The sequence below is a fragment of the Nerophis lumbriciformis genome, linkage group LG10 (assembly GCF_033978685.3).
Source record: "Nerophis lumbriciformis linkage group LG10, RoL_Nlum_v2.1, whole genome shotgun sequence".
Taxonomy (NCBI): Eukaryota; Metazoa; Chordata; class Actinopteri; order Syngnathiformes; family Syngnathidae; genus Nerophis; species Nerophis lumbriciformis.
Window position 1 is genome coordinate 47356584 of NC_084557.2, and position 11825 is coordinate 47368408.

The following is an 11825-nucleotide window of genomic DNA, read 5'->3' on the forward strand; positions in this document are numbered from 1 at the left end:
ACTCGACCATGCAGCCCATTTTTCTTGAAACAGCCACACCACAATTTTTCAGAAAGTCCTGTATTTCAGCTGAAGTTATTTGTGGATTTGGGCTGCATGGCCGAGTCGCCAGAAGAAAGCCATCACTCCAAATTACTTTGTTCCAGAAGTTTTGAGGCTTGTCTCTGTGCTGTTTGGCGTAATGTAAGCGGGATACTTTCTGACATTTGCGCAGAAATTGCTTTCTTCTGGCGACTCGACCATGCAGCCCATTTTTTTTCAAGTCCCTCCTTATTGTGCATCTTGAAACAGCCACACCACAATTTTTCAGAGAGTCCTGTATTTCAGCTGAAGTTATTTGTGGATTTTTCTTTGCATCTCGAACAATTTTCCCGGCTGTTATGGCTGAAATTTTTGCTGGTCTACCTGAATCCCTCATTTTCCACTTTTTAATCAGCGTTTGAACACTGCTGATTGGCATTCTCGATTCCTTGGATATCTTTTTATACCCCGTTCCTGTTTTATGCAGTTCAATTACCTTTTCTCGCAGATCCTTTGACATTTCTTTTGCCTTCCCCATGACTCAGAATCCAGAAACATGTGTGCAGCACTGGATGAAAGATGCAATGGTCTGTCAGAAGCCCAGAAACTCACTGACCTTATCGGATCAAAGACACTGGGGTATGTAAACTTTTGATCAGGGTCATTTGGGTACTTTCTTTTGTCATTTTGATTTAAAAAGAGTAAACACAGTTGTTTGCCATTAAATAGCTTCACACAACCATTAAGCATGAGTGGAAGAAAGGTTTTTGTGTGATCATTCATATTCTCTGAAGAATGGCCAAGAAATCATAAATTCTCCCAGGGTATGTAAACTTATGAGCACGACTGTAAGTCTTCTTAATTTTTTGCGGCTCTAGACAGATTACTTTTTTGTATATTTGGTCCAATATGGCTCTTTCAACATTTTGGGTTGCCGACCCCTGCTATAAAACCAACTCTATCGTTCTTGTGTACACAAACATGTTATTTTAAGAAATGTCTGATGTGGTGGACAGTTGTTTACATCAGACAGTCGGGCATTTATGAGTTTCTACAGTAGAACCAGGAAGTGACACAAGACAACAACAAAAAACCCCACCAGCCAAACGTGATTGAACATTACTGGCATGTTTTTTTTAGTATTGAAACAAAGGCTGCTGCAAAACAAAATGTATTTCCTAATGCCTAAAGCGACATCTATTCTGATAACAGTTAATGAGATTGTTTTGTAAAAACTGGTCAGAACACCTAGTGCAAAGGAAACCACGCTCTTCACTTGGGGTCTTTGATAGTCACTGAGATGTTCTGCGGACAGATGGTGAGGGGGAAGGAGCCGCTGCCCTCCTCATGGATGCCGGGGTTGAAGTAAGGGAATATTTTTTCAGTGAACTTGTCTTTAAACGTGTAAATTGTCTTTGAATCTTCAGCATTGATGAAGACCACCTTCCCTTTGTCGTAATCCAGCTCCACAGTAATCCTCTCGAGCTTCTGCTTCAAGTCCAGCTTGCTGCGAGGTGAGGTCTGAGCCCAAATGCCGTCTCCCATAATCCCACCGATGAGCCAGACGCCTTCAGAAGGCTTGAGGAACAAGGCCCCTTTCCTTTGGATGGACTCCTGGGCCACCCCGATGTACCAGTCTTTACCCAGTCCCACGTCCACAGTCCAGCTGTGTTTTCCAGACACAAAGCCGGTGACTCCGAGCACACACAAACTACCTGTGCAGCGTTCTGGGTTGTTTGGAAGAATATGTTGGCTGCTGTACTGCACACAGCTCAGCTCATTTGAGAGCTCCAAATTGGCGTGAGCCGTGTTTGGATCCAAAGTGATGGGAACTGGAAGAGAGACAGATCAATTTAACGGTTTATTTTCAACTGCTTGTCCTCTTTTGGGCCACAGGTAAGCAGAAGCCTATCCAGGCTGAATTTGGGAGATAGGTTGGTTACACTATGAATTGGTCTACCAAAAAAATGTAGTTCTATCCCCGACTCCAAAACTAACCCCAATCGAAACCAATTCCAACACTAAACATAACCCTGACCTCAACCCTAACAGTAAACTTAGACCTAACCAAAATCAACCCGAACACTAAACCTACAGTACACTTAGACCTAATCAACACTAACCCTTAAACCCAACTGCATTGCCAACCCTAAACTTAACCTCAATTCTAAAACCAGATGCCAAAACTAAATCAGAAGCCTGATCCTGTCCAAAACCCATCTCTCAAATTGAACCTAACCCTTCAGATCCCACCCTAACCCCGAAGCTTAACCAGACTCCAAAATGAATCATACAGTGCATCCAGAAAGCTTCACTTTTTCCCCAAAAAAATTTATGTGACAGTCTTTTTCCAAAATTCATTTTTGTCATCAGAATTCTACGGCTGCGTTGACCCTGGATCTCAGGAAACAGAGTGGACCGACACCAGCAGATGACATGGCACCCCAAACCATCACCCAACCATGCAAATTTTGCATTTCCTTTGGAAATCGAGGTCCCAGAGTCTGGAGGAAGACAGGAGAGGCACAGGATCCACGTTGCCTGAAGTCTAGTGTAAAGTTTCCACCATCAGTGATGGTTTGGGGTGCCATGTCATCTGCTGGTGTCGGTCCACTCTGTTTCCTGAGATCCAGGGTCAACGCAGCCGTCTACCAGCAAGTTTTAGAGCACTTCATGCTTCCTGCTGCTGACCTGCTCTATGGAGATGGAGATTTCAAGTTCCAACAGGACTTGGCGCCTGCACACAGCGCAAAATCTACCCGTGCCTGGTTTACGGACCATGGTATTTCTGTTCTAAATTGGCCCGCCAACTCCCCTGACCTTAGCCCCATAGAAAATCTGTGGGGTATTGTGAAAAGGAAGATGCAGAATGCCAGACCCAAAAACGCAGAAGAGTTGAAGGCCACTATCAGAGCAACCTGGGCTCTCATAACACCTGAGCAGTGCCAGAAACTCATCGACTCCATGTCACGCCGCATTAACGCAGTAATTGAGGCAAAAGGAGCTCCAACCAAGTATTGAGTATTGTACATGCTCATATTTTTCATTTTCATACTTTTCAGTTGGCCAACATTTCTAAAAATCCCTTTTTTGTATTAGCCTTAAGTAATATTCTAATTTTGTGACACACGGAATTTTGGATTTTCATTTGTTGCCACTTCAAATCATCAAAATTAAATGAAATAAACATTTGAATGCATCAGTCTGTGTGCAATGAATAAATATAATGTACAAGTTACACCTTTTGAATGCAATTACTGAAATAAATCAAGTTTTTCAAAATATTCTAATTTACTGGCTTTTACCTGTACAATACCCCGTGACAATGTGAAAACTTCTTTAAGAGAGGTTTTTGCAAATGTATTAAAAATAAACAACTAAGAAATCACATGTACATACTGTAATTATTCACAGCCTTTGTCATGAAGCTCAAAAGTGAGACATCGGGTGCATCTAATCATTCGTGAGAGGTTCCTCCAGCTTAATTGGAGTCCATCTGTGGTAAATTCAGTTAATTAAACATGGTTTGTAAAGGCACACACCTGTCTATATATAAAGTTTCACACTTGACAGTGCATAGCATAGCACAAACCAAGAATGAAGTTGAAATATTTGTCTGTAGATCTCCGAAACATGAGGTTCTCAAGGTACAAATCTTGGGAAGGGTATAGAAAAATACCTGTTTCTTTGAAGGTCCCAATGAGCACAGTGACCTCCCCTCCCGCTGCCTCAACAGAGCAAAACGCATCACCAAGGACAGCACACACCCTGGCTTCCACCTGTTCGACCTGCTACCGTCGGGCAAGCTATAGGTGCATCAGAGCCAGAACAAACAGACTCAGAGACAGCTTCTTTCCCAGAGCTGTCACCATCTCAAACTCTAACTTATAATAATAATTCACCCCTATACAATATCCTACCCTAATACTCCACTGTGCAATATTACCCTTCGAGTGCAATACGTCCGACACTGATTGTTATTTATTACTCCGGTACTCTTGTCTTGTTCTGTATATTGTACAGTATTTTGTATTTCTATAGTGTTTTGTATATTGTACAGGATTGCTTATTATTTTTATTGGATAGTAGTCTATTTATTTAAATTGTTAGTTTTTTCTTTATTACCTGATGTGTAATTTAATTTATTTTTACCCCATATCTGTTCCCACTACCGCACCTTAAGTTGGAGTCCTTAATCTCGTTATATGCAAATATAATGACAATAAAGTCCATTCTATTCTATTCTATTCTATTCCATCATCCGTAAACGGAGAAGTTTGGAATCACCAGGGCCCTTGTGTAAAGAAAGTTGCTAAAAATGGATGTACAATCAATTTCAGAAAATGGCATATGGTATAATTCAGATGTATTAAAGTCTTCGCATTCACAAATCCGAGCACATTTCTTTGTTACTTCGCAATTTACTTGGAATTGATCCCAGATGTCTTCGTCTTCATCTGTCAGCAGGACCCTAAGCACACAGCCAAGATATCAAAGAAATGGCTTTGGGACAACTCTGTAAATGTCCTTGAGTGGCCCAGCCAGTAACCTGACTCTCGCCAGATCCTTGTAGTTCACTGAGCTCAACACAAGGATCTGGGATCGAGGGCAATGCAAACTCCTTCAAGATAGCAAAAAAAAATGAATCAATCAGGATCGCCGGGCGGGATTTCATAGATGTTTGATTCAAACAACAATGGCGGCAGTCAGCGAGGAGTCGTGTGCTGACATTGATTGACATGAAAACTGATTGATTGACATTGATAACCCTCTTTTAAAAGTGGACAGAGTGTCTTCGAGTTTCCCTATCAAGCGAAAGCAACGTAAGCGTATTCGACACGGTCTCTCCCGAACGTTCTACAATTTCAAACCAAGTTCTGTTAGACGTTCGTCTATGCTTTTTTCATTGCCATCCATCCATTCATCCATCTTCTTCCGCTTATCCGAGGTCGGGTCGCGGGGGCAGCAGCCTAAGCAGGGAAGCCCAGACTTCCCTCTCCACAGCCACTTCGTCCAGCTCTTCCTGTGGGACCCCGAGGCGTTCCCAGGCCAGCCGGGAGACATAGTCTTCCCAACGTGTCCTGGGTCTTCCCCGCGGCCTCCTACCGGTCGGACGTGCCCTAAACACCTCCCTAAGGAGGCGTTCGGGTGGCATCCTGACCAGATGCCCGAACCACCTCATCTGGCTCCTCTCGATGTGGAGGAGCAGCGGCTTTACTTTGAGCTCCTCCCGGATGGCAGAGCTTCTCACCCTATCTCTAAGGGAGAGCCCCGCCACCCGGCGGAGAAAACTCATTTCGGCCGCTTGTACCCGTGATCTTGTCCTTTCGGTCATAACCCAAAGCTCATGACCATAGGTGAGGATGGGAACGTAGATCGACCGGTAAATTGAGAGCTTTGCCTTCCGGCTCAGCTCCTTCTTCACCACAACGGATCGATACAGCGTCCGCATTACTGAAGACGCCGCACCGATCCGCCTGTCGATCTCACGATCCACTCTTCCCTCACTCGTGAACAAGACACCGAGGTACTTGAACTCCTCCACTTGGGGCAAGATCTCCTCCCCAACCCGGAGATGGCACTCCACCCTTTTCCGGGCGAGAACAATGGACTCGGACTTGGAGGTGCTGATTCTCATCCCAGTCGCTTCACACTCAGCTGCGAACCGATCCAGTGAGAGCTGAAGATCCTGGCCAGATGAAGCCATCAGGACCACATCATCTGCAAAAAGCAGAGACCTAATCCTGCAGCCACCAAACCAGATCCCCTCAACGCCTTGACTGTGCCTAGAAATTCTGTCCATAAAAGTTATGAACAGAATCGGTGACAAAGGGCAGCCTTGGCGGAGTCCAACCCTCACTGGAAACGTGTCCGACTTACTACTGGCAATGCGGACCAAGCTCTGGCACTGATCATACAGGGAGCGGACTGCCACAATCAGACAGTCCGATACCCCATACTCTCTGAGCACTCCCCACAGGACTTCCCGAGGGACACGGTCGAATGCCTTCTCCAAGTCCACAAAACACATGTAGACTGGTTGGGCAAACTCCCATGCACCCTCAAGGACCCTGCCGAGAGTATAGAGCTGGTCCACAGTTCCACAACCAGGACGAAAACCACACTGTTCCTCCTGAATCCGAGGTTCGACTATCCGGCGTAGCCTCCTCTCCAGTACACCTGAATAGACCTTACCGGGAAGGCTGAGGAGTGTGATCCCACGATAGTTAGAACACACCCTCCGGTTCCCCTTCTTAAAGAGAGGAACCACCACCCCGGTCTGCCAATCCAGTGGTACGCCCCCGATGTCCACGTGATGCTGCAGAGTCTTGTCGACCAAGACAGCCCCACAGCATCCAGAGCCTTAAGGAACTCCGGGCGGATCTCATCTACCCCCGGGGCCTTGCCACCGAGGAGCTTTTTAACTACCTCAGCAACCTCAGCCCCAGAAATAGGAGAGCCCACCACAGACTCCCCAGGCACTGCTTCCTCATAGGAAGACGTGTTGGTGGGATTTTCATTGCCGACTTTGTGAAATATTTTTTTGCCGTTCCCCATGAAGCCTTTTAACCGCATATTTTCTTTGCACAAACGACATCGATCGTCTACTGACATTGCTGCGTTGTTTCAGTAAAAGTTCTCTAACTTTTCGCTCTGTCGTTATCCAATATGTCAGCTGTTCTGTTTTAGATTTCCCAGCGTCGCTCTCATCAGCGTCACGGGTTGATTTCGATGTGAGTGGTTGAAGTAACAATTTTTTTTTACAAGGCCCCGCCTTCTGAAATACATCTCCTATTTAGAAGTCCCAGATCCTTGTGTGGAGCTCAGGGAAATACAAGGATCTGGCGAGAGTCAGGTTACCAGTCACAGCCCAGACTTGAATCCGATGGAATATCTCTGGAGAGATCTGAAAATGGCTGCGCACCAACGCTTCCCGTCCAACTTGATGGAGCGTGAGAGGTGCTGCAAAGAGGAAAGACCAAAACTGCCAAAGATAGGTGTGCCAAGCTTGTGATCAAAAAGACTTGAGGCTGTAACTGCTGCCAAAGGTGCATCAACTAAGTATTGAGCAAAGACTGTGATTACATTACATGTGATTTCTTAGTTTTTTTTATGTTTGATACATTTACAAAATGCTCTAAAATAAACTTTTTCCATTTTGGAAAAAGACTAACAAAAAATGTGGAAAAAGTGAAGCAATGTGAATACTTTCTGGATGCACTGTAACCCTAACCCTGTCCAAAACAACATCCTTAAAACTAAACCTAAAACATAACCTTAACTACAACTCCAGTCAAAACCCGAACCTCAATCTAACTTCCAACCAAAATCTAGACTGATAAATCAAAGATTCATCCCTAAAAAGAACCCAAACCCAAACCCCATCCATAACACTAAACTTAACTCTTTAAACCCTACCACATCCCCAACACTTAGCCTCAACTAAAACCCCTTTTAAAACTCTAACCCCAACCCAACATTAATCTAATTCCCACCTGAAATCTAAACCCTTGAGCCTAACTGTTAGAATACCCGTATTTTTCGGAGTTTAACTCGCACTGGAGTATAAGTCGCACCTGCCGAAAATGCATAATAAAGAAAGAAAAAAACATATATAAGTTGCACTGGAGCCCGGCCAAACTATGAAAAAAAACTGCGACTTATAAACCGAAAAATACGGTAATTGTTTTTAAATTATCACAAAAACTTTGTATTACATTGTGTTCCATACAAAGAAGACAAAAAGGCTGTCTTTGAGGCCTACCAAGAGGAAGAAGGCTCGTAAAATTCCACTGTGACTTCAAAGCGGACAGATGGCAGGATCTGTCCAAACTTCCAGAGGAACTCTTTTAGAAGTATTTTACGAACTCTCTTTGAACTATTTTATGGAACTCTCTTTGAACTGTTCGGTAACCGAAGGCAAAGCTGTTTACGACCCACTTCCCTCTGGAAGCAGCTGTGGTCAGGTGGGGGGGAGAAAGTCAAATAAAGAAGCAGGGGTGCAATCTTGTGGCAGAGCATGGCTGAAAACTGTACAGAGAGTACAGTCGCCATGTGTCTCCTCATGAGTCCACATTTAATTCTGTCTCTGTTTGATTTATTTGCCTCTTGTCTTGTCTAATAGATGTCATCAGTGTTTGAACCTGACACTAACCCAACTCCAACACTTAAGACTAAAAGTATTATAACAACCCCATCCATCCATCCATTATCTTCCGCTTATCCGAGGTCGGGTTGCGGGGGCAGCAGCCTAAGCAGGGAAGCCCAGACTTCCCTCTCCCCAGCCACTTCGTCCAGCTCTTCCTGTGGGACCCCGAGGCGTTCCCAGGCCAGCCGGGAGACATAATCTTCCCAACGTGTCCTGGGTCTTCCCCGCGGCCTCCTACCGGTCGGACGTGCCCTAAACACCTCCCTAGGGAGGCGTTCGGGTGGCATCCTGACCAGATGCCCGAACCACCTCATCTGGATCCTCTCGATGTGGAGGAGCAGCGGCTTTACTTTGAGCTCCCCCCGGATGGCAGAGCTTCTCACCCTATCTCTAAGGGAGAGCCCCGCCACCCGGCGGAGGAAACTCATTTCGGCCGTTACCCGTGATCTTGTCCTTTCGGTCATAACCCAAAGCTCATGAGCATAGGTGAGGATGGGAACGTAGATCGACCGGTAAATTGAGAGCTTTGCCTTCCGGCTCAGCTCCTTCTTCACCACAACGGATCGATACAGCGTCCGCATTACTGAAGACGCCGCACCGATCCGCCTGTCGATCTCACGATCCACTCTTCCCTCACTCGTGAACAAGACTCCGAGGTACTTGAACTCCTCCACTTGGGGCAAGATCTCCTCCCCAACCCGGAGATGGCACTCCACCCTTTTCCGGGCGAGAACCATGGACTCGGACTTGGAGGTGCTGATTCTCATCCCAGTCGCTTCACACTCGGCTGCGAACCGATCCAGTGAGAGCTGAAGATCCTGGCCAGATGAAGCCATCAGGACCACATCATCTGCAAAAAGCAGAGACCTAATCCTGCAGCCACCAAACCAGATCCCCTCAACGCCTTGACTGCGCCTAGAAATTATGTCCATAAAAGTTATGAACAGAATCGGTGACAAAGGGCAGCCTTGGCGGAGTCCAACCCTCACTGGAAACGTGTCCGACTTACTGCCGGCAATGCGGACCAAGCTCTGGCACTGAGCACTGCCACAATCAGACAGTCCGATACCCCATACTCTCTGAGCACTCCCCACAGGACTTCCCGAGGGACACGGTCGAATGCCTTCTCCAAGTCCACAAAACACATGTAGACTGGTTGGGCAAACTCCCATGCACCCTCAAGGACCCTGCCGAGAGTATAGAGCTGGTCCACAGTTCCACGACCAGGACAAAAACCACACCTCTCCAGGACAAAAACCACACCTCTCCAGTACACCTGAATAGACCTTACCGGGAAGGCTGAGGAGTGTGATCCCACGATAGTTAGAGCACACCCTCCGGTTCCCCTTCTTAAAGAGAGGAACCACCACCCCGGTCTGCCAATCCAGAGGTACCGCCCCCGATGTCCACGCGATGCTGCAGAGTCTTGTCAACCAAGACAGCCCCACAGCATCCAGAGCTTTAAGGAACTCCGGGCGGATCTCATCTACCCCCGGGGCCTTGCCACCGAGGAGCTTTTTAACTACCTCAGCAACCCAAATAGGAGAGCCCACCACAGACTCCCCAGGCACTGCTTCCTCATAGGAAGACGTGTTGGTGGGATTGAGGAGGTCTTCGAAGTATTCCCTCCACCGATCCACAATTATAACAACCCAAGTACTGTATATTCAATATTAATCATATTCAAAACCTTACCTCCCAACCAAATCCTGATGTCAATCCTCAACCCCAACCATAAACTGTGTTGTGTCTACCCACCACTTTGGACAATGTCCTCCATCTTCCTCCACACTTTGAACTTAAGAGATCCCAGATGACTTGCAGAGTTAATCAGGATGTCTCGTATGATTTCTGGCTCTCCAATGTTGCATTTCAGCCTACAAACAAGTTGACATTGATCACACTGTTGTCTCACGTGGGGGTAAAACTGATGCAAGAACATCAACACATACTTTTTCTTTGTGTCTTTGTAATCCTACAGAAGAAAAAAAAGACAAGAATGGAATGTAGAACAAGACTGGCGACTAAAGGAAGGTATTTGTGTACCTTCAAAAAGGGTAAATCGTCGCTTCGGAGTTTGGTCTGGATGTCGCTAATGGTGGAGCAAAGGTTCTTGATCTGCTTGGCGATGTGTTCCACCTTGAGTGCCATCACTTTCACCTTCACCTCTTCCTCCTGTTTGAGCGCTTGAAGTCGGGAGTCTTCCTCTTTGAAAAGGAACAAGTGCAACTTCTGGAACTCATCCCTGATAGCTCTGTGGTTTGCGGCTGCCTGGATCTGTAGGGTTAGCACAGCTGCTTAGACACAACGTTACAGGAGAAAACATCGGTCAACTATGATTACTTGAACCTGGATGAATTTTCGGGTTCCTTCCCAAGTTTCCTTTGTCTTTCTCAAAGTCTGGAGCTTTTTCTTAAGCGACTCCAGTCTGACTGTAATATTGTCCTGACATATTCCAAGTGTATTAGCGTTTGTTTTGGTGTTCAAAGTGATAGATCTAGAACTCTGCGGTACCTTTTTCTGCTTGGCGGCTTCCTCCAGCGGGCAGCATTTGTGAATTTTATGCTGTTTGGATGTTCGGCACACCACACAGATGGGCTCCTCGTCGTTCTGACAGTAAATACTAAGCTTCGCGTTGTGTAATCTGCAGGGTTCTCCTCCGGTCCTCCTGCTCTGTTCCAAGTTGTACTGGTCTGCGGCGATCTTCAGCACCAAATTGATGGGAGGCCTCCTGGGAGTACACACGGCGCAACACACGGGACATTCCTGACATCCTTTCCATTCCCAGAACTTCTGCAGGCAAACTTTACAAACGTTATGTCCACACTGGAGCAGAACGGGGAAGCAGTAGATCTCGGTGCACCGTGGACATATGAGGTCCTCCCTGCTGATCACACACGCTGCCATCTGACTGACGAGGGGTGGCGAATGTGCCGAATGTTTTTCCGTTCTGCCCCGCAGGTGAGATGAGATAACTTCCCCCTCATTCCACATCAGCAGCTTCAGGAAATGCTGGCAAACTTGACGGACTGGTTAAATGCACATTCTCATGTCAGGCACGCGTCCTGTAAGCCGGGGCCGCTTGTGTAATTTGTTATGCAAAAATATGAAGTGAATGAAATCTAATTTGTGACACAATTAGTACACTCAACACAGCAGTAGACACAAATACTCCATGTAAATAAATACAAACCCCGTTTCCATATGAGTTGGGAAATTGTGTTAGATGTAAATATAAATGGAATACAATGATTTGCAAATCTTTTTCAACCCATATTCAGTTGAATAAACTTTTTTTTTGTTGCAAATAATGATTAACTTAGAATTTCATGGCTGCAACACGTGCCAAAATAGTTGGGAAAGGGCATGTTCACCACTGTGTTACATCACCTTTCCTTTTAACAACACTCAGTAAACGTTTGGGAACTGAGGAGACACATTTTTGAAGCTTCTCAGGTGGAATTCTTTCCCATTCTTGCTTGATGTACAGCTTAAGTTGTTCAACAGTCCGGGGGTCTCCGTTGTGCTATTTTAGGCTTCATAATGCGCCACACATTTTCAATGGGAGACAGGTCTGGACTACAGGCAGGCCAGTCTAGTACCCGCACTCTTTTACTATGAAGCTACGTTGTTGTAACACGTGGCTTGGCATTGT

At 46.0% G+C, this 11825-nt stretch overlaps 1 protein-coding gene across 4 annotated transcripts; it reads right to left on the reverse strand.

Annotated features, from left to right (window-relative positions):
* Positions 1–1166: 1166 nt before the first annotated feature.
* On the reverse strand, positions 1167–11353 carry LOC133612264 (zinc-binding protein A33-like). Of its 4 annotated transcripts, none has more exons than XM_061969502.2 (6): positions 10685–11352; positions 10514–10615; positions 10217–10447; positions 10123–10145; positions 9929–10047; positions 1167–1853 (listed from the first exon to the last, which is right to left on the reverse strand). In XM_061969502.2, exons 1-6 carry the CDS (start codon positions 11162–11164, stop codon positions 1294–1296), a joined length of 1515 nt encoding a protein of 504 aa, XP_061825486.2. In that variant the 5' UTR covers positions 11165–11352; the 3' UTR covers positions 1167–1293. The 4 variants fall into 4 exon arrangements, with proteins under 4 accessions (XP_061825486.2, XP_061825488.2, XP_061825485.2 ...); XM_061969504.2 differs by having other exon boundaries at positions 10520–10615; positions 10685–11351; XM_061969501.2 differs by having other exon boundaries at positions 10520–11353.
* Between the last annotated feature and the right edge of the window lie 472 nt (positions 11354–11825).